The 23,413-nt window shown below is 36.0% G+C and overlaps 2 protein-coding genes and 2 long non-coding RNA genes across 47 annotated transcripts in view; 1 reads left to right on the plus strand and 3 right to left on the minus strand.

Moving 5' to 3' along the window:
• LOC119076578 (sodium channel protein para) overlaps positions 1–23,413 on the plus strand; it is a 107,505-nt gene that overhangs the window by 11,644 nt on the left and 72,448 nt on the right. For all 44 annotated transcript variants that reach the window (XM_037183374.1, XM_037183373.1, XM_037183383.1 and 41 more), the window contains exons 2-5: positions 5,063–5,149; positions 7,165–7,271; positions 7,329–7,432; positions 12,574–12,765. In XM_037183374.1, coding sequence (XP_037039269.1) covers positions 12,616–12,765 — 150 coding nt within the window. In that variant the 5' untranslated portion in view covers positions 5,063–5,149; positions 7,165–7,271; positions 7,329–7,432; positions 12,574–12,615. The remainder of the gene's footprint in view (positions 1–5,062; positions 5,150–7,164; positions 7,272–7,328; positions 7,433–12,573; positions 12,766–23,413) is intronic.
• LOC119076584 lies at positions 883–23,250 on the minus strand. Its single transcript, XR_005087659.1, has 4 exons — positions 23,137–23,250; positions 22,264–22,269; positions 6,903–6,913; positions 883–895 (listed from the first exon to the last, which is right to left on the minus strand). It is a non-coding gene; the product is annotated as an uncharacterized LOC119076584 (long non-coding RNA).
• On the minus strand, positions 15,395–16,205 carry LOC119076583. Its single transcript, XR_005087658.1, has 4 exons — positions 15,991–16,205; positions 15,647–15,921; positions 15,500–15,588; positions 15,395–15,429 (listed from the first exon to the last, which is right to left on the minus strand). It is a non-coding gene; the product is annotated as an uncharacterized LOC119076583 (long non-coding RNA).
• On the minus strand, positions 17,682–19,416 carry LOC119076581 (lipase member H-like). Its single transcript, XM_037183423.1, has 8 exons — positions 19,269–19,416; positions 18,909–19,202; positions 18,752–18,840; positions 18,649–18,682; positions 18,469–18,576; positions 18,141–18,353; positions 17,973–18,084; positions 17,682–17,894 (listed from the first exon to the last, which is right to left on the minus strand). The coding sequence occupies exons 1-8, from the start codon at positions 19,309–19,311 to the stop codon at positions 17,732–17,734; spliced, it is 1,056 nt and encodes a 351-aa protein (XP_037039318.1). The 5' UTR covers positions 19,312–19,416; the 3' UTR covers positions 17,682–17,731.

Raw genomic sequence — 23,413 nt, forward strand, 5'->3', positions numbered from 1 at the left:
GAATTTTTTTGAAGGTAGTTTTGGCTTCTAGGTTTCAATACCTTTCTAGGCACATATGAAAAAGTCCACTGGAAAATGCGTCCAATTTCGGTAGGCTGTTTTTCAAAAAAATCCCTCGAAAGACCTTTAACTTTTCACTGGCGACCATTTCTGATGTACAGCTATTTCGTAACCGAACTTATTCATCAACTAGCATCAACTACAAAATTAATTGGGTTGTTGAATTTCAACCTCAACGTAATAAAAGAGTTATATTCGAAACTTCAACTACAGTTATTAGACACATTATTAAAAACAGCTATATCATTGTATCTCGCTGCAAATCCGTCAAGTACATACCTCGATATCAAATTAATTACCATCCACATCCAGCACCTAAAAAAATCATTCATAGAGCTACGTAACTCATACACACATAACAAACTCGCAGTGACTATTATCCTCGTCATAATTCCATCGTTCGAGTGGAGTGGAGATATAAACACACAAAATATTCCAATCTACGAAAACAAATAGGTAATGAAAGCCTTGTATCCAAACCACATGAAATTCAATATGCATGCAAAAGTTTTTCCGTATTACTTCTCCGATGGTGATGCTGAAGTATTTATGAATGAAAATTAATTTTTCAAATATGTGCCATGAAGGGATGTAGCTAAAGCTGATGATAATCGTTGTTCGAGTGTGTAATCAGTTGGATATTTTTCAATTTTACACTTCTCTGAACAATGACGCTAGTTTCAGGTTTGTGATGAATTACAAAACGATGAGGGGAGAAAAAGAAATGCAGAGATGAGAATTTCTGCACAGAATGTAGGATCGAAATACGGGTGTTGGAGTAAGATAAATTGTGTTCGATATTTCTTAATGAAATCTTTAGGATTGGAGAATTTTCCTTTGTTTTATTTTATGAAACCAGTTTCGTTAAACATTGTGAACGGAAATAGTTTAATCCACATGTAAATACAGTAAAGGGCAACCAAATTTGTGTCTTACTTTGTATCAGCTGTTCTACCAGCTGGTCAACCTATGCAAACACATTGCTTATACGTCTTTATACGGGATTAACAGTCACACACGCGTGGTAAATGTGAAAAATCGTTTGAGCACGTATAAGCAGTGGAATTCTATGTGTGGTAAAACAGTTGAACACAAATTTGGTTTACACTTTAACTGTGTGAGTGAGATAAAAACTACCAGCGATAATTAGAGAAGACCTAACATTTTGGAGCTTCTATTCACTAAAAGACTTTGAATACTCTCAGACTCTCGCTGAAATTTTATTAAAAAATGCAGCCAAAGGTGGTTACTACTCTGCTGAGTTACTAGCAGGAAATATTTTGAGGGAACGGTTTTCCTAATTTTCCCTTATTTGCCTTATTTCTCGTAAAAAGTTTCTAAAAAATTAGGAAATTTACTGAAAGATTAGGAAAGACTACAATCCTTATTGGCCGGAAGTTACACTTACTAACTATTGAAAAGATTTTTTTTAACTGCTTTTATGTTTTCTAAAAAAAATTGAGTTTCATTAGAAGCTGTAAGTGACCTGCATAAAAATCTAGAGATGATGTCGTAAAAATTTATAAATTCTTCACCAGTATCTGTAGAGATATAAAACGGTTAAAAGAAATTACGAAATGATGAAGACATCGTTTTGCTGGAGTTAATTTTCTTTAGAAAATTCTTTTTCATCGTACCATCCACAACAATTGAAGGGCAAATTTTTCTTGACAAGAAATTCTTGTGATAGAAGGAAAGCTTTTTCTCAATCTTTTATCTACGTTGAGTAGTCTTATAAAATTACTTGATTTGGCGAATGTGTTTTTAAAATGTTGAAAATATAGAAAATCTACTACTTCATTGGTTCTAACACACATTTAGAAATATAAGACCATATTAGCCATACTTCTTCATTAATTTTTGTCTACGATGAAAACAGCAGATGTTATCGAAGGGAATATTTCACTTTATTCCTTTTATTTTGGTTATACACCGTAAACAATATCCAGATGTATGAAATTACTGTATTATAAAGCTTTTAGTGTTTGAAATTTTAGAAAAAAAAACAACGATCAAACATTAAATCGAATGTTGCAGGAAAGTCAAGCCGATGACCTTAGAGAGCGTCAAATATTTAATGACAGAAGCTTCCTTTGAAAGACACTGAAACCTTTTATGACAAAAAATATTTTGCTGCTTTTTTATGTCAAAGATTTTCATTTCATTTGAAAGATTTTCTCAACCATTTTGGTCTTGTCATCCGCTATGTTTATACGTGTCAGGCAACGAGAGGATTTTCATACACCTTTAAAGATGAATTATCATCTTTAAAAGGTAAAAATGTGGATCTAGAAACGGCACACAATAATGTCCTATCTGTCTGTATTAAAAAATTTGAAAGCACAGAGAAAATGCGAAGGTGTAGGTATTTCACAAAAATACACAAGATAATAAAAACAAAAATTTTATTTGTAGGCTAAATATACGAAAAAAAATTATAAATTCATCGAGAAAATATTTCATTCAGGAATAAATTCTGATTTGCATACGTATAAAATGGAACCATATCGGAAGCATAAGAGGTGGTACAATAAGGAATGAATTTTTTATTTCCTAATTATTATACCCACCAAAAGTTTGAAGTTTTTCTTTCTGGGAGATGATGTGCTTTACGTTGGAAAATTCTTGTTATTTGTTTTCTTTTCATTTTTGTTCCTCCTTTTTATATAAATAATGGAGACCGTTTGATAATTTCGTAACACAACCAAGGGTGGCGGTCTCGGTTTGCCTATATTTCGGTTGTCTTACACCTGTGCCATTGAGAATTGCTCCTATAACGAATGGAAGTCTGAAGTAGGTTATGTTGCACTTTTGTATGGAAAATAAAACGAGAGACGACATAGTACTTTTCATGTTACTATGAAAGAGAAAAACCAAGATGCAGCCCGACATTTGACATAAGAAAATGTAATAGGTATAGTCACTTGTTTACAGAGGGAAGAAAAATTGCAACAAGAGCAAGGTTTTGTGGTCAGAGCAGAGCGAGGGCGGCGAATACTTTGAGTTGAATTTCCTATTTCTTCCTGAGGTGAACAAAACTACATATGTGGCTGAAGAGGTGTGGTTAGCCGTTTTTTTCCACGAAACGAAACAAAAACAAAGCGCACATTTATATTTTTCCCCTATCAAAACAAGATATTTTCTACCCCGAACTGTCAACTGACAAAGCGTCAGCAAAATGTCATTTTCTCGTAGCCTTTTGAGTGGAGAAATTAATCACACCCCACATATTCATTCATAAGTTATGTTTAATGCGTAGTACAGTGATTCTGAGTGATTGCATACTACTATGTGCCGGTAATAGGTTGTTTAACAGAAATAAATTCCTCAGAACATTCGCAAACATGAAACCAAAGAACGAAGAATGGTATTAAAATAATAGAATGAGGCCAAGAGCTCGCTCCGCTCACGCTAGAACGCGCGATATAAAACCATCGAAGACAGATACGAGCGCTGCTGGAGGATGAAACCTCGAGAAATACTTTTAAAATTCCTCATTTTCGTTTCTTACTTTGACACCCGCACACTAACCGGTCTACTCAAATGGAACATCCTATCTGTCTGCGTATTACATTTATTATAAAATTTAATGTACATAGAACGCAGCGCAGACTAAATTGTTAAAGTTGTTGGTTCTTTATTGACTGTCGTAATGCTCTGAAGAGACATTTTTCAGGAGATTTCTTAAGATAATAACATTTTATATTGAACTCATCTGTTAGATGGCAAAAGTTATTCCATTATTTATAAGAAACTCTTTACACTACACAGTGACAAGTGATAGACACAGCAGAAACAATGTCAATCTATTGTCAGTAATTTAACCCTTAATCTATGGTGATCATTCCACGACTGACGGTACCAAATTTTGCGAATAGAAAACGAGAGTAAAATAAGGACAAGCATTGTCAATCTATTATAGTATTTTCATCGAATGACAATCCCATTCATGATTGATCCTACCATTTTTAACTTACGATATTGCCACTTCTAGAGACAATACTGTGTGAAATTACCAGTTCCGATCCGTTAATTTGCAACAGATGTAATTCAATATTAAAGGCTCTTTGGATTGACGGATGTGAAGATTCATCGAAAACCAATTTATACGACAAGTCAGTCGGATGGTATGACTTATTGTTCCTAATCAAAACAGAAAAAATTTATATTGAAATTTGACTATCATTCATAAAAATTGAGTTGAAAAAACTGCTGTCCCAGAAATCAATAGAAAGCACATTTTCCTTTTTAAGTCGTCGTCGGTTTCTATTATATCTATTTTATACATATCTACAACACCGAAAAAAAGAAGAAGAAGAAAAGATTGATAACGAACACACCCAAGATCTACACAAGGATTTTATATGTTTCTAAATTATATATTGTGTCATACATGCAAATTGAAATGTATATGAAATTTCGAGTATGCCAATGCCAGTATGGATGTTATACTATACTATATACGTTGTGTGACACACATTGCAAAAAGCTCTTTATAGAGATTTTTCGTCATATATGGGTAGTTACATCGAAGGAAAAGTTTGAAAAGGAAACGTCATCTCTGATGACGAGCAATCATTTCTGTGATGATGATTTTCAATAATTTTGCAATATGTTCCTCAAACATGAAACCGAATTTTCAATAAGTTTTTTGACTGTCGAAGATACAGATATAAGAAAGTTGTACAGTGGAAACAAATAGAATCGTCCATATGGAAATTTTCCTATGCCGCATGCGTTCTAAACATTCTACAATCACACAGTCAGTGTGTAGGCATATTATAATGGCATAAAGCATCCGATAGAGAAAAACCATACTCTGCCATTCTAGCAAAACGTTGCAGAAAACGTTGCTTGGTAACCATTGACCATTCCGCAAAGCTTTCGTATGAAAGCTATATACACCGCATGACCACAACACACCATACCAATTTATGAATGTTAAACTATACCCATGCCAGCGAATAAATTGTTAAAAAGATTTTTTTTTGTTTCTTTGCAGAAAATTTCAACAAAAGGACGGCGTCATTTAATCATTATGCCTCGGATATAGGTTTAATCAGATTCCAGCCGTATCCATGTGCCCCATGTAAGTAAAAAAAATCCGATACTGTTATGGACAGCGATAAGAAAAGCGTTTCAAGAAACTAATGAAGCAGAATATTTGTAGAAATAGCGTAAAAGATCAAATGAAGTAATAGATTCTGTAATTAAACTAGTAATTTACTTGCTCAATGCGACTGATATGCGACTAACATTTGAGAAACAAGGAATTACCCTCTAAAGGCGAAGCTAATTCACAAAATCAGAGCGCTGACATTAGTAATATTTTGACAAAATGTATTATACAAAAATCTCTTACATCTTACATTTGAGCTTTAGTGCGTCGTTTAGATCTCTGTTTACTTGACAGCAGCGCCCAATTACCGAAAGGCCTTTCCTGGAAATCCGGTAAAGATCCGTTAAATTCGAAAAAAGGCCCTTTTCTGTTAAGTTTGAACGAACTGACACATAAACTCACAGCTCAACGGCGTAAGTGACTTTATGACAAACAAGAGAGGTTATTGCTTAAAGTATATGAACACTGAAACTTTCAGTAGATCACACAAAATGTGGAACTTCCTTTGAAGTATTGCCAACGATATCTACAGAATTGATTGGATAACTTGAATGTTGTAAAAGTAAATATTTTGCAACCACCTGGTATTTCTAGAGACGACGGTAAAAGACCTGATGGTATGACAGTAGTTCCGTGGAGTCATGGAAAATCACTTTTATGGGATGTAACAATACGTGATACTTTGGCTCCTTCATACATCAGTGAATCCTCTAAGAAAGCAGGGTCTATTGCAGATAAAGCGGAGAGATTTAAGCATAATCATTATATACGTCTTAAAGAAAACTATTTATTTACCCCCCTTGCCTTTGAATCATTAGGTTGCATGGGTCCAGAAACAAAGAAATTTATTGACAAGTTGGGATCGTTGATGAAGAGAGCATCAGGGGAGCCACGTTCCAAAGATTATCTGTTGCAGAAAATTTCTATTGCTATACAAAGAGGCAATGCGGCATGTATTCTTGGAACTTTAGGAAGTAATAGAGCGGATGATTTTTATTTATTGTAATATTTGTTGATTGAAAAGATCGTTTTTTTACTGACTGCGCCGTATGCGAGCAGTCTTTTTTTTCGCTTTGAATAAATAAATACACAAATTCTATTGAAATCGTACGAAACTTGGGTTCCGTTGGTTGTTGAAGATTTGCGTTAGCTGGAGTGGTTTATATACTTTGGTATTTCCATATCTTGTTTCTTAGTTTCCTACAGTAAAAATCAAAAGTCCAAATGCTACACGCTTTGTGTGTTGAACATTTGAAGCAAACCGTTATGGAATTTGAAGTGAAATTATAAGAGAAATTGAATCAATGAATTGAAATCTGAAATAAAATTTTGGTGCCACGACTGGGACCCGAACCCAGAATCTCCACCTTGCCAGGGTGTTGCTCTAAACATTATCGTTCGTAAAAATCGTGAGTATGGCGATTTCGTAGACTTTCGACGTAAAATATAATATGGAAAGCTCACGAAATTGTCATACCCCTATTGTTTATACGTGTGATAACATGCCTCTGGTTTTACTTGGGTCAAAAATGGCTTATTACATAACTACGGAAAACGAGAGAATTGGCTTTAAGGCTCAAAGCATGCTTTTAGTTCTGAGTAAAAAACCTTGTAAAAACATGACAGGAGATAAGTATGATCACAAAATATATGCAGAGTCTCGGTGGGAAGATAACGAAATTTAACAATAAGGCTTATATCAGGTATCAAGAAACGTACCGACAAGACGATCTGCTGTAAAGTGAAAACAATCACTCATAATTTCATAAGGATCGTAGTGAGGGCTAATGCGAAGGCGCTCTTCTGTCCATCTATTCGTGAAAAAGATTCTTGTTCAATTTCGATGCTCTAGGGTTTCAAGATATCATTAGCTAACACTGACGTAGTGCAGAGTTCAAATTACAGCCACTCTTTCATTTACCACTGTTGACTCTATCGTATTCGCTGTGTAAGATATAAAACAAAACAAAATTGTGTTCTTTCAGGGCGGTCATGAGCAATCTCGATTTTACACGGATTGTTAAGGGCCCCAGTTGCTGTTTAGCTGTTGCGATCATCTTCGCTTCGATCCTGTTTCCATTTAGAACGACAGGTAACAATTTTCTTGAATGGAAATCGAAGAGAAAAAGTGAAATAAAGGAAATTTCAGGACGGCTTACCGTCCGAGTTAGCTCGTGGGGGCCGAGCCAGCAGTTGGTCGCACAACGAAGTGCGGACCTGTTTCGAGCCCCTTCACTACATCATTGTTAGCAGGTGAGTGTTTGTTGTGTTGGTAAATTTCAATTCTCATATCAGTTAGGTAAATCGAAACGAAAAACTTTTGGAAAGTTTGTGTTTTTGTGTGAATTGGCAAAAGTAAAAATGAGGTTTAGATCGCAGTTACGATAGTTCTTGGATCGAAAACATAAATTCAATCTACTCATACAGATGAAGAATATCGACATGAAACGAATTTATTAAAACTTTCTTCTCAACTTTTATTCACGTACATCAAATCTAACACAATTTGCATCAGCAAGAAGTTTTTGTTTTTTCCTAAAAAAATATTTGTAAAACTAATTTTTCATGTGTGCGGTGTGATTAACCTTACAGCCAAGGACAGTCAAAAAAGTGTATTTCCATGATTTTCGTGTTTGTCGATTTCAGCTGTTTTAACAAAACAAATTACAATGGCAAAACAACTGAAATCGATGAAACACGTATAGAATAAAAATGCACTTTTTTGACTGTCCCAGGCTGTATTTTCTACACTCAAAACGTTTCATCTGACGACATTTCGTAGGAGAAAATATTTTTCTCAGTCTCAGCGCTTTCTCTACTGTAAAAAAAAAATGGAAATTTTCACCACCGAGTTCTCACTTTGTTACCATTTTCAAAAATATTACAACGAATCGATGTTTTCATGCTTCAGGGACGAAAAGGAAGTTCGCGAAGTTCAAGACATACTATTTCGTTTCGTGGAGACAGTAATCACACAACTTGAGAAACGTAGTGTTCACCTCTGTGGAAAAATAGGAAATTCCAGCTCGAACGATTTACGGTCCTCGCTCCGCTCGGGCCATAAACTTCGTCCTTGTTAAAATTACCTATTTTCTCTCTCGGTTAACAAATAACTATTACATGGTTGTGGTTCGAAAATCGTTCTTTCCATCAAATTTCATGAACATTCGACGACCTTAACATGTAAAATTTGTATGGCTTTCGAAGTACATTCGAACTGAACTGAACTTCCGAGAAGATATGCGGTCTGAAAATACGAATTTTCTCACCACATTTGCAGTGAGACAGTGATGGGCTTTCAATAGAAAATACTTCAATCTATTCACACGATGTAACTTTTACGCGCTATTCGCCTAGTTGGTTGGCCTGTAGAAGCGCCACATTTTTAGCCCCGTACGAAGTACGAAGGGGCTTATAGGATTACGATGCCGTGTGTAATTGATGGAATTCGAAGCAGACGGTAAGGGCAAAGTGTTTGCCTATGTTCATTGTTCATAGATAACGAATCGGCAATAAAAATTTTGTCCGTCCGTCCGTCCGTCTGTCACGTCGATATCTTGAGTAAATCAAATCCGATTTCAAAAAAAAAAAAAATCCCTGAAAGATAGTCAAAATAGTGAGGCTAAGTTCGAAGATGGGCGATTTTGGGTCGACCCTTCCGGAGCTGGGGCCCAATAAGTGCCTAACTGTTTTTCGACGATATCTCCAGACATTTAAGCACTACACTTGTAAGTGATACGTCAAATGAAAGGTATTTACAATACCGATCGACAAAAAAAACGTTTATGAAAATTGGATGACCGACTCGTGAGTTAGACCCCTTGGTGTGAACTAGGTACAGGGCGGCAAGCCGTTTTTGCTTGTAGGTTGGCCAAATTTGAACGTATTTAGATGGATTTTACTTCATTAGATAGGTATTGACCGTACCAATCAGGGAAAAAAAAGTTTATGAAATTCGGTTCACCGGAGCGTGAGCTAGGTCTCTTGGAGTGAGCTTATATGTGGCTACTCGGCCGTACAGTGAAGGTGGTGTTTTTTGTTAATATCTCGAGTAAACTTTGACCGAATTTCAATTTTTTTTTTTTGAAAGGTACTAACAGCCGTACTACTTTCCACCTCCTAACAAAATGGCCGTCGGCCGCCATTTTGGATTTTTGTAAAATCAATATAAATCGGTGAAAATGATACTTACTTAATTTTAGGTCAATTCGAAATTTGTGTTACATTTGAAAGGAACGTCGTACGGGGCTTCGTAATTGCGCTATGCGCAATTTTTAAGACGTACACATTACCGACGTTTACGGGCGCAGTAGGCTTACGGTAAGAGTAGAGCGACGGACGAACTAGGGTCACGTACGCAATAGATGTACGGGTTTGTACGGGGCTCAGTCGCAGCAAACGCTCCGACTGTTCTGACGGCTCGTTTTTAAAAGTACTTCAATCTCACTCGACTATTTTTTTGTGTAAAAACTTCACATTGATTCATTCCCATGAAATGTCACAGCAGTGAAGTTTGTTCATGAAAAAATAATTCAGTGACAGCAGAACTTTTGATGAAGAAAAGTACTAAATTGTAATAGATTTTACCCTTAGTTTCTAAACTCCATTCTCCTATTTTCGATACTTGTATCGACAAGATGTTGTTTGACGCGTTAGACATGAGATATTATGTTGCCAATACGAGCCGAAGCCGAGTTTAATTTGAATGAAGTCGTCGAAATCGTCAAAAATATCGACGAAATCACTTTTACACGCTAGTGTAACACACACATTCCATTCCACACATTGCCCACAAACTATAAATTTGCGTCTCTATCCATTCTATTGATTCGTATTTCGTTCACGATATTCATCTTCCAGTTACGTCACCGTCATCGCTCGCAATATTATTTCTTTGCAAACATATCATCCTAATGGTATATCTTATTTAAATTACGTATACACAAAATATTTTCTGTGTACGAACCGAGGTACGAACAAAACCGCACAAATTACCATCGATTGTGTACGTGTTTTCGTTTTAAGTGAAGGTCGTGACATGAGGATTTTCTTAATTTTTTCTTCTTCTGTTTCTTCACATATTTTCACCGTGCGAGCGTTCTCGGTGGAATGTATGTACGTTTGTCCTCCATTTTGCTGGTGGAAAATTTATATTCCTTTCCTCCGTATTGTGTGTCTAATGCGTTGTATACCGATGATATAAGTCGTTATTATTATATGTATTTCGCTTTGCTATGACGATGTATCACATGACATATTACTACATAACATTTCGACGAAAAAGCAGATTGATAAACAAAATATTTTCACTGTACACACTCCACACGGAAAAATGTCTGCTTGAAAATGTTGGAACTTTAACATTATTGAAATGAATGTTAAACATAATAGTGACGCTGGCGGAAAAACGCTTTGTTGAACTAAATGGATTTTTATCATCGAACTTTCCTTCACCGTTGAAAGCTGCTGATTACACCGAAAGGGGAGCGGAAATTATATGGTCATCGATTTTCATTCCGATTGTGTCGGATGGAAACGAAATCTATCCAAAGAAAAGACGTTTTCCAACTCTGTCAATCAACGAGAAGCACCAGCTTGACATTCAGTAAAAGTTTACTAAAATTAACAACTAAAAAATTTGATTGATACACACGGCATTAGTCATAATGTATACAGAATTGTATGTAGGTTTGAAAAGTTCTTATCACTGGAAATTTCAGGCATTCCTATTCAGGTGGACATTAAAATTTGTATTTACTGTCAGAATGTTTACAATAGGAACGAGTTTTATGCTTATAATTTTCATCAGGAACTATTTCAATTTTTTTACGAATTTTCACGAAAACTACTTGAATTTTCCCATATTTTCCCGAATTTTGTTACATTTTTTAAAATTTTCTCGGAAATACTTTTTAGGAAAAATACAGTCAGAGGCAGTAAACTTTCAGCATGAATTTTCTTCAGCTGTTTTTCAGCTGATACACACAATCAAAACTGTTTATACTTGTTTTTATGGTTAAAGCTGCTACACGCCATATGAACCATATGAAGACATAAAAAATAGTTTTTATTGAAAAACAGCATATTTGCTGCTGAAATTTCACTGTAAAATTGAAGAAAATGTGGAAATAAATTTTCTCAAAATTAGTCTCTGAGCTTTATAGTTTGACTATTAAAATGATGGTAGTTGTTACAACAGTAGGTGTAGGATGTTGAGTTTTTACTCTTTATCTATATTGTTGTATATGAAAACTTTTGAAAACTTTTTGTTTAATGGAAAATCAAATTTCTCAGTCAGTAAAGCAATTTATGTAAAAGAAAGTTAACGATCAAATAGCCACACAACGTTTCTGAGAATTTCTTCTCTAGAAGGGGTGGAATTCGGAAAACTCATTATGAGAATGATGTTACTTTGTGGGGAAAACGCTACTCGTTTCTAATTGTTAACCGGACTTGCAAACAAGTATCGATCTGCCAACAAAACCACTGCATAGTTCAGAGCTTTGTTACATTTTTAATTAACCCGATGGTAACGAGTTCACAAAATTCTAAGAATTCTTTTAGTCTTCTTTTGTTATAATGGCAGACGATACCAGCCGTATTTGTAGAGTTAATCCATTAACAAAGTCTCTGACGATAATTTTACCCTTCATTTGAAGCTAGGATACGAAGTTGAAAATTGTAATGACTATAACAGTAGTCGAGTCCATTGTTTCAATTCACTCGCTTTACGTCTTTCGAACTTTACAGTTATCATACATCATTTGGAATGAAAAGTGTGGAATAAATGGAAATTTTTTAAAACGCCTTTATCAGTACATTATTGTCGAACGGAACCGTTTTTCTGACACAAGTGCCTTGACTATAGCCTAGTCAATAAGAAAATTCTCAAAATGACCGTCCTTTCACAGACGGTAAGCATGATAAAATCGAATCACGGATTCATTTTTTTTACTTCCAACAGATTGATGCCAAAAGTTTAACTTGTTTTTCTATACAATTTTTCCATTTACGACGGCATATTGTTCCTCATTGCTAATTTTCTGCCGTCGTTCACAGGTGTTTACTCAGTTAATGTATGGTAGCTACGACCATTGAAGTAAAAGATTTTATTTAAAAATTGCAAAAATACTTTAAACAAGAGAAGTAGTAGATTTAGTCATTTTACAGCAATATGCTTGCCATTTCGTTGTTAGTTTTGAATATATTACTGACCTTGAGAAAGTCCTTTTTCTCAGACTTCGACACAAAAATCTACGTAGTTGTTAGAACCGATGACAGAGATATTCCAAAAATGTTGCCTAATCATCGCTTTAAAAGATCACTAAATTTATCGACTCTTTATTCACTTTTACAACAAAGTGATCTTGTTACAATTTTTTTTCTTATTACAGGCCTTGGCAGTCTGAGGCTCTTCATCGTTGGCCAAATAGACAATGATTGACGATTTAAGCTCGATATCTGAGGAAGAACGCTGCTTGTTCCGTCCCTTCACCCGCGACTCATTAGTTGTAATACAAGCCCGAATTGCCGAGGAAGTACGTAAATTTAAGGAGCTAGAAAAAAAGAGAGCCGAAGGAGATGTTGTAAGTACACATAAAGAACTCGCATTCATTGAACCACATTTTATTTTAAATTCGATTTTTTATTATTTTGTCTATTTCGTAATTTTATCACATTTTAATGAACTCGTATCATGTTTTATAATACGAATAAGTGACACTGAATACAATATAGAAATAGGATCTCGTGTATCTCATCTATAATTATATACAACGCAATGCATACCGGTTCGTTTGAGTATATATTTGATGAACAATTTTATATGTTTGTTTGATCAAATAATGACAATGTCCACATTGACGATTTAATATCTCGTTGCTGGCTATGTACAACTGAATCAACAAATACAATAATTAATTGATCCTAATCGGGTAATGTGCAAATGTTGTCATTTAGAATGGTGTGTGGAATTGGAATATATATATTATGGCAAACGATGATGGAAATGACCGGTATGTTGGATATATACCTTACTATGCATTAGGGTTTTACAACCTTTTTTCCTTCTCTTCTTAAAAAAAACCGATTCTAATATTCAACTTAGACTCATTCATTTATTTTATTATTTATAAACCTTCCTTCTGTGTGTACTCGCTGCGCATTAGATGTACCTACGTACAGATATGTTTTGAAAAATAATAAGAAATAGAAATGGTACCCATAAAACATACATCACACCGGCAATGGTTGGGGGTAAAGAAAAGAAAAGCGAGAAACGTAAGTGAATTGAGAAGATGGGTTTTATGGGCACAAGACATGAGCTCAATGTGTAATAAAATTAAGATAAAATATTGCTATATGCGAAAGAGATAGATCGAGAAAAATGTGTTGCTGCAGCACGATAAACTGATGATTACGGCAAGGTTAATGTAATAACCGAAAACGTTCTCAGTATATAGGATATAGTACATGGGACATGCGTATCGATTTGGACAGTGAAATTGGGTAACGGATTTGCGCTATGACAACATCTTGGTCTATTTATTGAGAGATGTTGATCTCTGATGATCTACGCTATAACAATGGAAAGAGAGAACAGTTATTATAATTGTTATGTCGTAAACAGTGAGTGAACGGAGTGTTTAAAGCTTGTATCGGCATTCGGTCAGAAAATAGTTCATTCGCTTTCATGACAGCTAACCGAAGGCCGTCTCCATTGTTGTCAGTTCTTGTCAGTTAAAACAATGAAAACTCCGACTCTTAAGGTGCCAGCGCAGTTCACCGTTTTGGGTCTCCGTTTAGACAATGCGCATGCGCACAGAGAGAATTCTCTCTGTGCGCATGCGCAATATCTAAACGTAGACCCAAAACAGTGAACTGCGATTGCAGCTTTAAACAAACTAAGTGTGCAGAGAGGCCTTAAAAAGATTCGCTCCGTTTAAGTTTCCGCGTTAATAATGCACATGCGCAGAGGGAGGATTTTCTCCCTACGCATATACATGATTAATTCCGAGACTCAAAATGATGAATTGCAATCACAGTCTCTCCGTTTACTTTACAATAATAGAAAGTAGAAGAAGTTTGATCGTAAACGGAGTAGGTGCGTAGAGGCGTTCAAGAAACTGATTTACTATAACCTGTATCCGAAGTTACACCCTCTCTCGCTCTCCTCTCTCGGACAATAAACGATCTCTAAATTTCACTTGATAACAAATTTATTCAACTCAGCGATTTCTTAAACAACGTTCAATTGCCGCACCTTTTATCTGGGTCCTTGGGCGAATGGATGTGTACCAGTTGTAGGTAACCAGAACACTGTGCCACTTGGTAGTGCACCACTATTGTTAATTGGTTCGCCTCCCATGCGACCACTCAGTCCTGCTGCTGGGCAATTTCTATTTGTAATAGCTACATCTGTAAATATATGCGTTTGGGAAATCCATTTCTATAACAAATCAATCCAAAAATTGCACAAACCTTGTTGCACCGAAAATATTGTCATTATTTATGGAGGCTCCATAGAAGTCGACAACCGTGTCCACAACTTCCAGCTAAATCAATGCCACATCCTTGAATGGTTTTTTTGTAGTTAGAAGTTTGTATTTCTGTGGTTGTCTATTAACCGCTTACCTGGTTGACTGGTACCTGCAAAAGTAATATTGTTATAGCTATGCGGAATTATTTGCGTAACCATCGTCTGTACTTACCCCAATTCACATAGAAGTTACCGTGAGCGACTGGATGTTGGAAACCTAACCGACCTGCATCGGTTAGAATCATTTCTACATATTGGGCGTCGGTCGAGTGGATTCGATTAGCCGGATCATCGACGGAAAAGAGTGGGCCGGCTGGGCAGAGACCAACGACAGCTTGAATCAATGACGTAGTTCGTTTGGCAGCAGCATGTCCGCCTATTTAATTTGCGCATGTTATGTTGATGGTAGTTCAATCGCAATCATTTCAACACTGATCGGCTAGGTGTTGCTCTGTAAAAAGGCACACAGCCTCGCTTGAATCGACATTTTATTGTACTTGCCGAGAGAGTGACCAATCGTTACGATATTGTTGAATGAAGCTCCGTGAGAATGGATCCAATTTATGTAATCAGCCCAAACTTCTCCGACTAAAACTCTTTGACTCTTTGACGGGCGGAATAAAGATTTTTTTTAAAGATTATTTTCTGCCAATCAACCAAAATATATCCATTTTTTACCTAAAATATAGTTTGGTGTGTCGGAGCCTGCATTCTGTCGGATAAAGGATTTTTTTTCGTTATTTTTGGGAAAGCTCTCTGGAGTGACTTCAATTAAAATTTACCCAGTTCACAACGAAAACTTTACAGTCGAGTTGTTGGAGAAAAGCGTTCCTAACGACGGCCCTAGTATTCTGATTGGCTGATCCCCATCCTAATAATTATTAGCGATTCAGTAATCTGTGCGTAACTTTGGAATATTTCTGTCCTACCGTGAGTATAGAATCTGGACTGACGTGCCGTAAATTACTACTCGCCAGTTGAGCATTGTTACGCAATGCAACATTTTGTGGAGCAGTAGGATTTTGTCTGGTAAACAAATGGAATATCACATCAGTTGGTGCATTGAATGCTGGTTCAGCATCCATATCAACGCTATTGATATCAACTAAATGCATATGTCCATCGGTATCTGGTACCAATTGCCAGTTCTCCTCTTTCACTTCCTCACCAACATTTTCCGATTGAAAGATTGGATTGGAGGCGACTAAATCAATAGACATTCACCAAATTATTCCTCCAGCACCAAATAGCAATTTCATTACAAGGAGATTACCTGCCGCAATAAACAATGCGAATACAATAGACTTCATGCTGACCGGCACAGTGTAACACTAATGTAGAGCTTTACCGTTTCTATACGGATTTTATAGTTGCTCTGATTTCAATCGTCGCTAATCTTATCAACTTTGCGGATTTCTGAATTGTTGTGCTCTTTGAATATCAACCCGTCCTGGTACAATAATCCCAGATTTGGTACTCTACGAGTGACGAGTTTATCATTCCAACTCAGAAAAGTATTCAAAATTTGCGATAAGCTTTCATATCGTCAAACAATTGAGAATAACAACAACAACAACAAAGGTGAAAATAGAAAAAGACGCAAGGAAACCGAGTTGATTTGGTATTTTGCATTGACGACACGATGGGTCAACGCTTAAAAATGTATATAGGAAACTGATACCACCGCTGAAACAATAATGTTTAGAGATTTGTGTATCTTTCGTTGATGGTTTACGTATTCTTTAGTTGGGTAGGGTGGGAACAATAATTTAGTTTCGTGGCTTGCCTTTCCGAAGGGAGTGTCAAGGTCTTCTTAAAAAGTTTTATTGGGTTTTACAACACGGGAACCTTTTCCGAACTATTTGTAAAACTTCAAAGCTGAGTAGTTTTCGATATCGAATTATTGTATCCGCACCTTCAACGAAGATTATACCGACACTGTGTGCGAATGGTCTCTTTTGGCCACAAATCAGACGGTGTGCGAATTGTCTCTCTTGGACACTAATCTCACTGTGTGCGGATAATCTCTCTTGGACACTAATCACACTATGTGCTTGTGTAATTTCGCTCGCTTTTAGAGTTTATTGAACAAATTTGGTACACGGGAGATACATAACTGAGGAAGAAACTTTTTTTTTTCTGGAAAATGTAAATGAAAAACGAAAATAATATGAAAATGAGTGCGTTTAAGTACGAGAATCAGACTTTTATGTCCTCCGGGCGGACAATAAACCATACCTGTTTTACACTTTCATTGTTTCTAACCAGATTATCCTGACGCTGCGACCACTTCTTCGAGAAGCTACGGGAATTAGGGGTTTTTTGACTAGCACACTATATGATTAACGTCCCCAGAGGTCAGTTCCTAGAAATAAGGAACGTCATCATGGTCCCTCTTATCTATTCAGAAGACTATTCGCAAGCAATGCTATTAGTGTCCAAGAGTGCTGTTAACACTGCGTGCAAATAGTACCGCAGGAAAACTATTCGCGCTGTATGCGAATAGCATCGGCTGTCATACGTACTATAAAACTAGATTATTTTCTGTCTAAAAATACTTTCAAATCTAAAGTGGAATTCTCAATTGAGAGACAATTCTCAGAGGCAATTTCGTTTTTATCAATTGAATTAGGAGTTTACAAAACATTCAGTAAGTTTTTAGTTTGAATCTGTATGAATTGCACTATGCTGCAAAGTCAAATTGAATAGATAAAACCACAGAGGCAGGCAGACTACCTAGAGAAATTATGACCCGAAATTCATTCACACACACCACTAACAAGAGTCCCTTTTTACTGTCTGTGGATAAGACTGCAATGTCCTCTTTCGGAAGAAGGGCCTCACCTGTCTTATCGCATTATGCCTAGTAAGATTTTCTCATCTAACTGATATAGTCGTCGATTGTCGTTTCCTCTCAATCTGCTTCCCTTTTCGATCATTAAACACATTTTTACTTGTCGGATGTCGGAAAATTTATTAAAATCTGCGATACTCATATCCATTTGCGACACTTTTTATCTGGGTCCTTGGGCGAATGGATGTGTACCAGTGGTAGGCAACCAAAATACGGAACCACTTGGTACTGGACCACTATTGTTTACTGGTTCTCCGCCCATACGGCCACTTGGTCCTGCTGCTGGGCAATTTCTGTCCCTAATAGCTTGAAGACCGCTACATCTGTAAATGTTTAGCGACTACGTCTTAGAATCCGTGTCTGACAAATCTATTTAAAAAAAAGGAGAGGAAAACACAAACCTTGTTGCACCGAAATGATTGGCATTATTTATGGAAGCCGCATAGAAGTTACTAACCAAACTATGTCCACAATTTCCAGTTATATCAATTCCACATCCTGGTTGACTTGTACCTGGAGACGAAAGTTAGTTAGAATTAACTGAAATTCGAAAAGTTGAAAATTGTTACCCCAATTCGGATAGTAATTTCCGTGAGCGACTGGATGCTCGAATCCTAGACGGCCGCCATCAGTTACAATACTTTCGACATATTGGGCATCGGTAAAGTGAATTCGATTAGCTGGATCATCGAGAGAGAAAAGTGGTCCGGCTGGATCAAGACCAACGACCGCTTGAATAAGTGCATTAGTCCGTTTGCCAGCTGCACTGACAACATGTGCGCCTGAAAGTTAATACAGAAACATTTTTTGTTAACCACTATCTTCCCACTTTAGTCGACTCTCACTGCCACACGGCTTGTTAAAATTTATTTAATGAAAATTTGAATAGACTTTTACCGAGGGAGTGACCAACAGCCACAATATTGTTGAATGGAACTCCTTGAGAACTGATCCAATTGATGTAATCAGCGACAACAGTTCCCGCTGCATTGACTCTGTTACGGGCTGAGAAAAGATTTTTTTTTTTGAAAATTATTTGTTGCCAACAAAGAATCTAAAATATTTTAATTGATTTACCTAAAATATAGTTTGGTGTTTGGGCACCTGCTCCCTGTCGCATAGAAAACAATTTTATTGTTGTAAAGCCAAGCTAACAGTAAATTGAAAATCTTTAATTTACCCAGTCTACGACAAACACATTACAGTCGATTTGGTTGATGAAAGCACTTCTAACTGCGGCTCCAGTTGTCGCACCGCCACCATTCCATCCTATATTTATTAGCATGAATCGATAAGTTGTGGTAACGTTATGTGATACATTCCCATTATAATCCTACCGTGAGCATGGAACCGTGTTTGACGCGTAGCGACAAAATTACTGCTCGCAAGCTGAGCTTGATTACGTAATCCGACAATTTGTCCAGCGGCAGTATTTTGCCTTGTCCACAACCGGAATATTATATCAGTCGGTGCGTTGAATGCTGGTTCAGCTTCCATATCCACGCTATTTATGTCAACTAAATGCATATATCCATCAGAATCCGGTACCAATTGCCAGTCCTCCTCTTTGACCGGTTTCGGTACGAATTCCTCTCCAACATCCTCCGATTGGAAGATTGGATTGGCAGCAACTGAATATGTAATTTTTATCGAATTAATCTCCTAAAATCGATTGTAATTAACTAGAAAAGCATTACCTGCCGCAACAAGCAATGCGAATGCGATATAAGTAGACTTCATGCTACGCAACACAATGTATCACTAATGCCATCATTTAACGTTCTATTGTTTTATATACTTGCTCTGATTTCAATCATCTTTAATCTTATCAAATTTGCCAATTTTGAATTATCATTCGATTCAAATGTATCCCATTATTATGCGTCGTATTGTGTCGCTCAATAGTAGGTACCATAATCCCAGATTTATATTTTACGAGCGTGTTTTATCGTCCCGTACAGAAATACATCAACAATTTGCGATAAACTTCTCGATTACGGTCAATTGGCCAAACGGTGAAAATAGAAAAAATAAATTGATAAGGTTCACCTGTGCCTGCCCTTTCCGTGTCTTAAAACTGTTTTGACATATTTTATGAATGAAATATTGCTGAATGAAAAAGCAGAAAGATAATCCTGCTTATCGAAAAGTTTTTTAATTCTTTGACGACTTTTTTTAAATTAAAAGTCGTGTACGTTTTACAATAAGTTTTGATGAGTAAAAACGTTGGAAATTCCTAATTCATTAGGGGTGATCCCTTCTGCAGTAAAATAGGAAATATTCTGAGTAATAGCTGCTGCCATCTCGTACTACTATTTTCCCGTAATTCTGTCATGGATATTCGTATCTACTTTACAGCTCTAGTGCTGTAATATATATTACACACTTGTCACGAAGAAGTCGAGGCTTGCCGAGACTGATAGTGACAAGTGTGTACTCTATTTTATCACATAAGCGAAAACGAGACAACAACATAAACCTGAAGTGTAATTTTTGAACTAAACTTCTAGTTAAGTAATTTTGACATCCGAACACCGCGCGTATGTGATAAAGTATTTTTCAACTTATAGTTAGTGTGTAAAGTTGTGTGCATAACTAGGGATAAAATTGAAATGTCTCGGCTCTACATCAACCACATTTACGTGAAATTCATTTCAAGCTTTTATGCTATATAGCTCATGCAAATAACTATTCTAACCTGTCATGTGATTTTGGTTCCGAGGCTCACGTGGATTTCGTTAACTCAAAACTATGGTAAAATGCGTCGCCTTTTACATAATACAAAACTACAGTCACCAAGCAACGGAGTACTCCCTCCGCCGGCTTGATTGATTTTCGTAAATTGTTGTCTGCAATTATCTCGTTAAATCCAATGTTCATTAATCAAACTGTACACTACGCCGTACGTGTTATCATACGGTCCGTTTCAATTAAAATTAATGCTTAGTTTCCTCTTACCAAAAAAGTACTCCGTGTGAGAGACAAAATTGAATTTTTTCAATTTTTTTTGTTTATTTGACAGTTTGCTGTCTCACGGAGCACTTTTTGTTGAGTGGAATGGACACTTAAAATTCAATTACCCAGCCCAATACAAAGAAATATTTCAGTGAGAGAGTAAATCACCGCCGAGCAGTGACAGAACAACCATAATAGTATTTAATGTCCAAACATCTACCAGCGTTTCTCTCTTTTTTCCGGCTACACAAAAACTGTCCTTCAAATTATTTAATTCAAACAAATTGATGTCACTGAACCACCCACCCTGATCATATCATCATCATCATCGTCCAAAGAACGATGGCTCCGCCAGACTCTATATCTCTATTTTCTTATATGACTAATATAAATTCTTGTTACTATCAGCGTCGTATATAAATGTATGATATGATGATGGTAAATTTGTAACCAACCATATTATTTTAAGAGTTTGTTATTATTATCACAAACTTCTCGTTTCGTAACATTCGCACGTCTTTAGCTGTCTTTATCATATATCTTTTTGCAAAAATTGAAGGAATATTCAGTTTTTCCTCGAGGTTTTCATTTACTTGAAAGACATTTTTCCCACACTTCATGCTCGAATACATGCTAAACTATTTGTGGTGGAAATGTAAGTGACTATTTTCCCATATATTTTTAAGATGTGAAGATGTTGCTTTACTGTATGTACTTTGTGCTTGGAATGCAATCGATATATTACCAAAATTATGCCATTCTAAATTTGAGAATCCAATGGATTATTTCAGAAGTGAAGAGGTGCGATCTTGGGTGAAGGAGGAATGGATAATTGTAAATTTTAGTGACAAACAAAAATTCTCAGAGAATATTTAGATGATTTTATAGGATTTTTTTGGTCGATTTTCATGGATTTTCCTTAAAATTTTCCATTTTTCTCGGATACTTGTAGGATTCTTTAAGAAATTTTAATGGTTAAGACTTTTCATTTTCAAAAGGATTTTTCCTAGAGGTTTTTGTGTCCTACGATCCTTTCTATGTGTCCTTTGAGGATGTCCTACGAACGTTGACCAATTAAAAAAAAGAAGGAAAATCAATGGCTTCAAAACCTTTCCAATTTACCAAGCTTTTACTCCAGCTCCGATTTTCTTGATTCGTATCATCATAACGTTTCATATTTGTTCTATTTGTCTAGTCTACATTTTCCCAGAATAAAATACCAATTCACTAAGTTCCACGAATATCCCTCATTACGTGTGTAAACGCTAAGTAAACTTACGTTTCTTGTCCATTACCCTCTTATACATATAAAACAGTTCTCATCACGTTATATCAGTTAAATTCTCATTTCACTTTATGTCGAACAGAGTATAATGACAAAATATTATTGTGCAGACATTTACGCTAAAGTAGTAGGTACCTCATTTCGATTACCTTGCAGTGAATATGTTTTAAGATTTGTTTCTCTAACATTTAGTTTCTAAGAAAACTTACTTTTACTTTCAATTTTAACGCAGTCGGAATTGTTACATATGTTAACGCAGGTCGTTTTACCTATCCACTAGAATCTAAAAAAAACTCAAATGGAAAGAATCGATGAATCCCCAACTGAATAAATTTACCGTCTGTTGCATAAACATTTTTAATGAAGGTTCACTGATGACGTCGTCGACATCAGGTACACTGTAAATAAATGGGAAGGAATATCATAAATATCAACGTTTTTAAATTATGTACAGTTCACTTATACGAATATTGTCTATTTTACTAAGTTCTATCTCCATCTCTCTCACTATCTAACTTTCTGTTCTGTTCAGTTCACCTCTATCCCTTCGTATAATATGAACTTTGTATTTGGTACTTACCGCTTTATTTATGTATACAACATAAAACACAACAGCGAAAGACAGATAGTCAACTTTCCATTTAATTAATTTAGATCACGATATATGAATAATTTTGGAGTCATATTTAATAATTAATTAGACAATATAATACCGACTGAACGAAGCCATATAACGCAGGAAAGCTGAGATGACTTGTGGGACGGCAGTGCGTTATATTAACATAATACGATACGAATAACTTAACGACATGGCACATATACTTATATAGGACGTCGTTAACTATTTGATAATACATAAAAGAAGGTGCAATGAATTAATTTCGTTATTGGCTTTTTGTGCTTTCAAGTGTTGTGCGAGAGTGATGGGAAATATATACGTAAACGGTTTCATGTCATTTTAGAGGTTCGATGTCGATTTAGATATTATTAATCAGCTCTGTGTCTTGAATACAGTACCATTGGTTTCAAAACTGGTGTAGAAATGGTTGTAATCGGTGGAGGCTCGAATTTTAGAAGCAATTTGACAAATTGGTTTCATGGGTGCAACCGGTGCAACGGATTCTGACGGAGACTGGTTGAAGTGCAAAAATCACTTCTTTCGAAAACAGTCGTCTCCGTGGAGAATTATACATCAGTAGCTCTCCTTGCAGTCATGGAACCAATTTTTTGCACCAATAATTCAGAATTCCAACATTCCAACCCGAATACCGCCCTGTCATGCTAAAGTAACGTATCACATTGTCAGAGAGCTTTGGAATTTGAACTTTTGGATTCCATTGGAATGGAATATTTCAGTGGAATACAAAAGAAGTTTAAAGCTCTCGAAAGTTCTTTAAAAGCAAAAACACAAATGTGATACTCTTTTTTCGCTTAACACGTATCGGATTTGTGTTTTTGCCTTTAAAGAGCTATCGAGAGCTTTAAGCTTCTTTTGTATTCCACTGAAATATTCAAATTTTTCAATGGAATCCAAAATAAGTTCAAAGCTTTCGAAAGCTATCCAAAGGATTAACACTGCAGATCAGTTATCTGCCACTCACT

Source organism: Bradysia coprophila, unplaced genomic scaffold (assembly GCF_014529535.1).
Source record: "Bradysia coprophila strain Holo2 unplaced genomic scaffold, BU_Bcop_v1 contig_232, whole genome shotgun sequence".
In the NCBI taxonomy this organism is placed as follows: domain Eukaryota; kingdom Metazoa; phylum Arthropoda; class Insecta; order Diptera; family Sciaridae; genus Bradysia; species Bradysia coprophila.

Coding starts and splice junctions, on each gene's coding strand:
- LOC119076581 (XM_037183423.1), bottom strand. CDS start 19,311: ATGAAGTCTACTTATATCGCATTCGCATTGCTTGTTGCGGCAG. Junction 19,203..19,268: donor CGCATTGCTTGTTGCGGCAG/GTAATGCTTTTC, acceptor TTACATATTCAG/TTGCTGCCAATCCAATCTTC. Junction 17,895..17,972: donor AATCATTTCGGTGCAACAAG/GTTTGTGTTTTC, acceptor AAACATTTACAG/ATGTAGCGGTCTTCAAGCTA.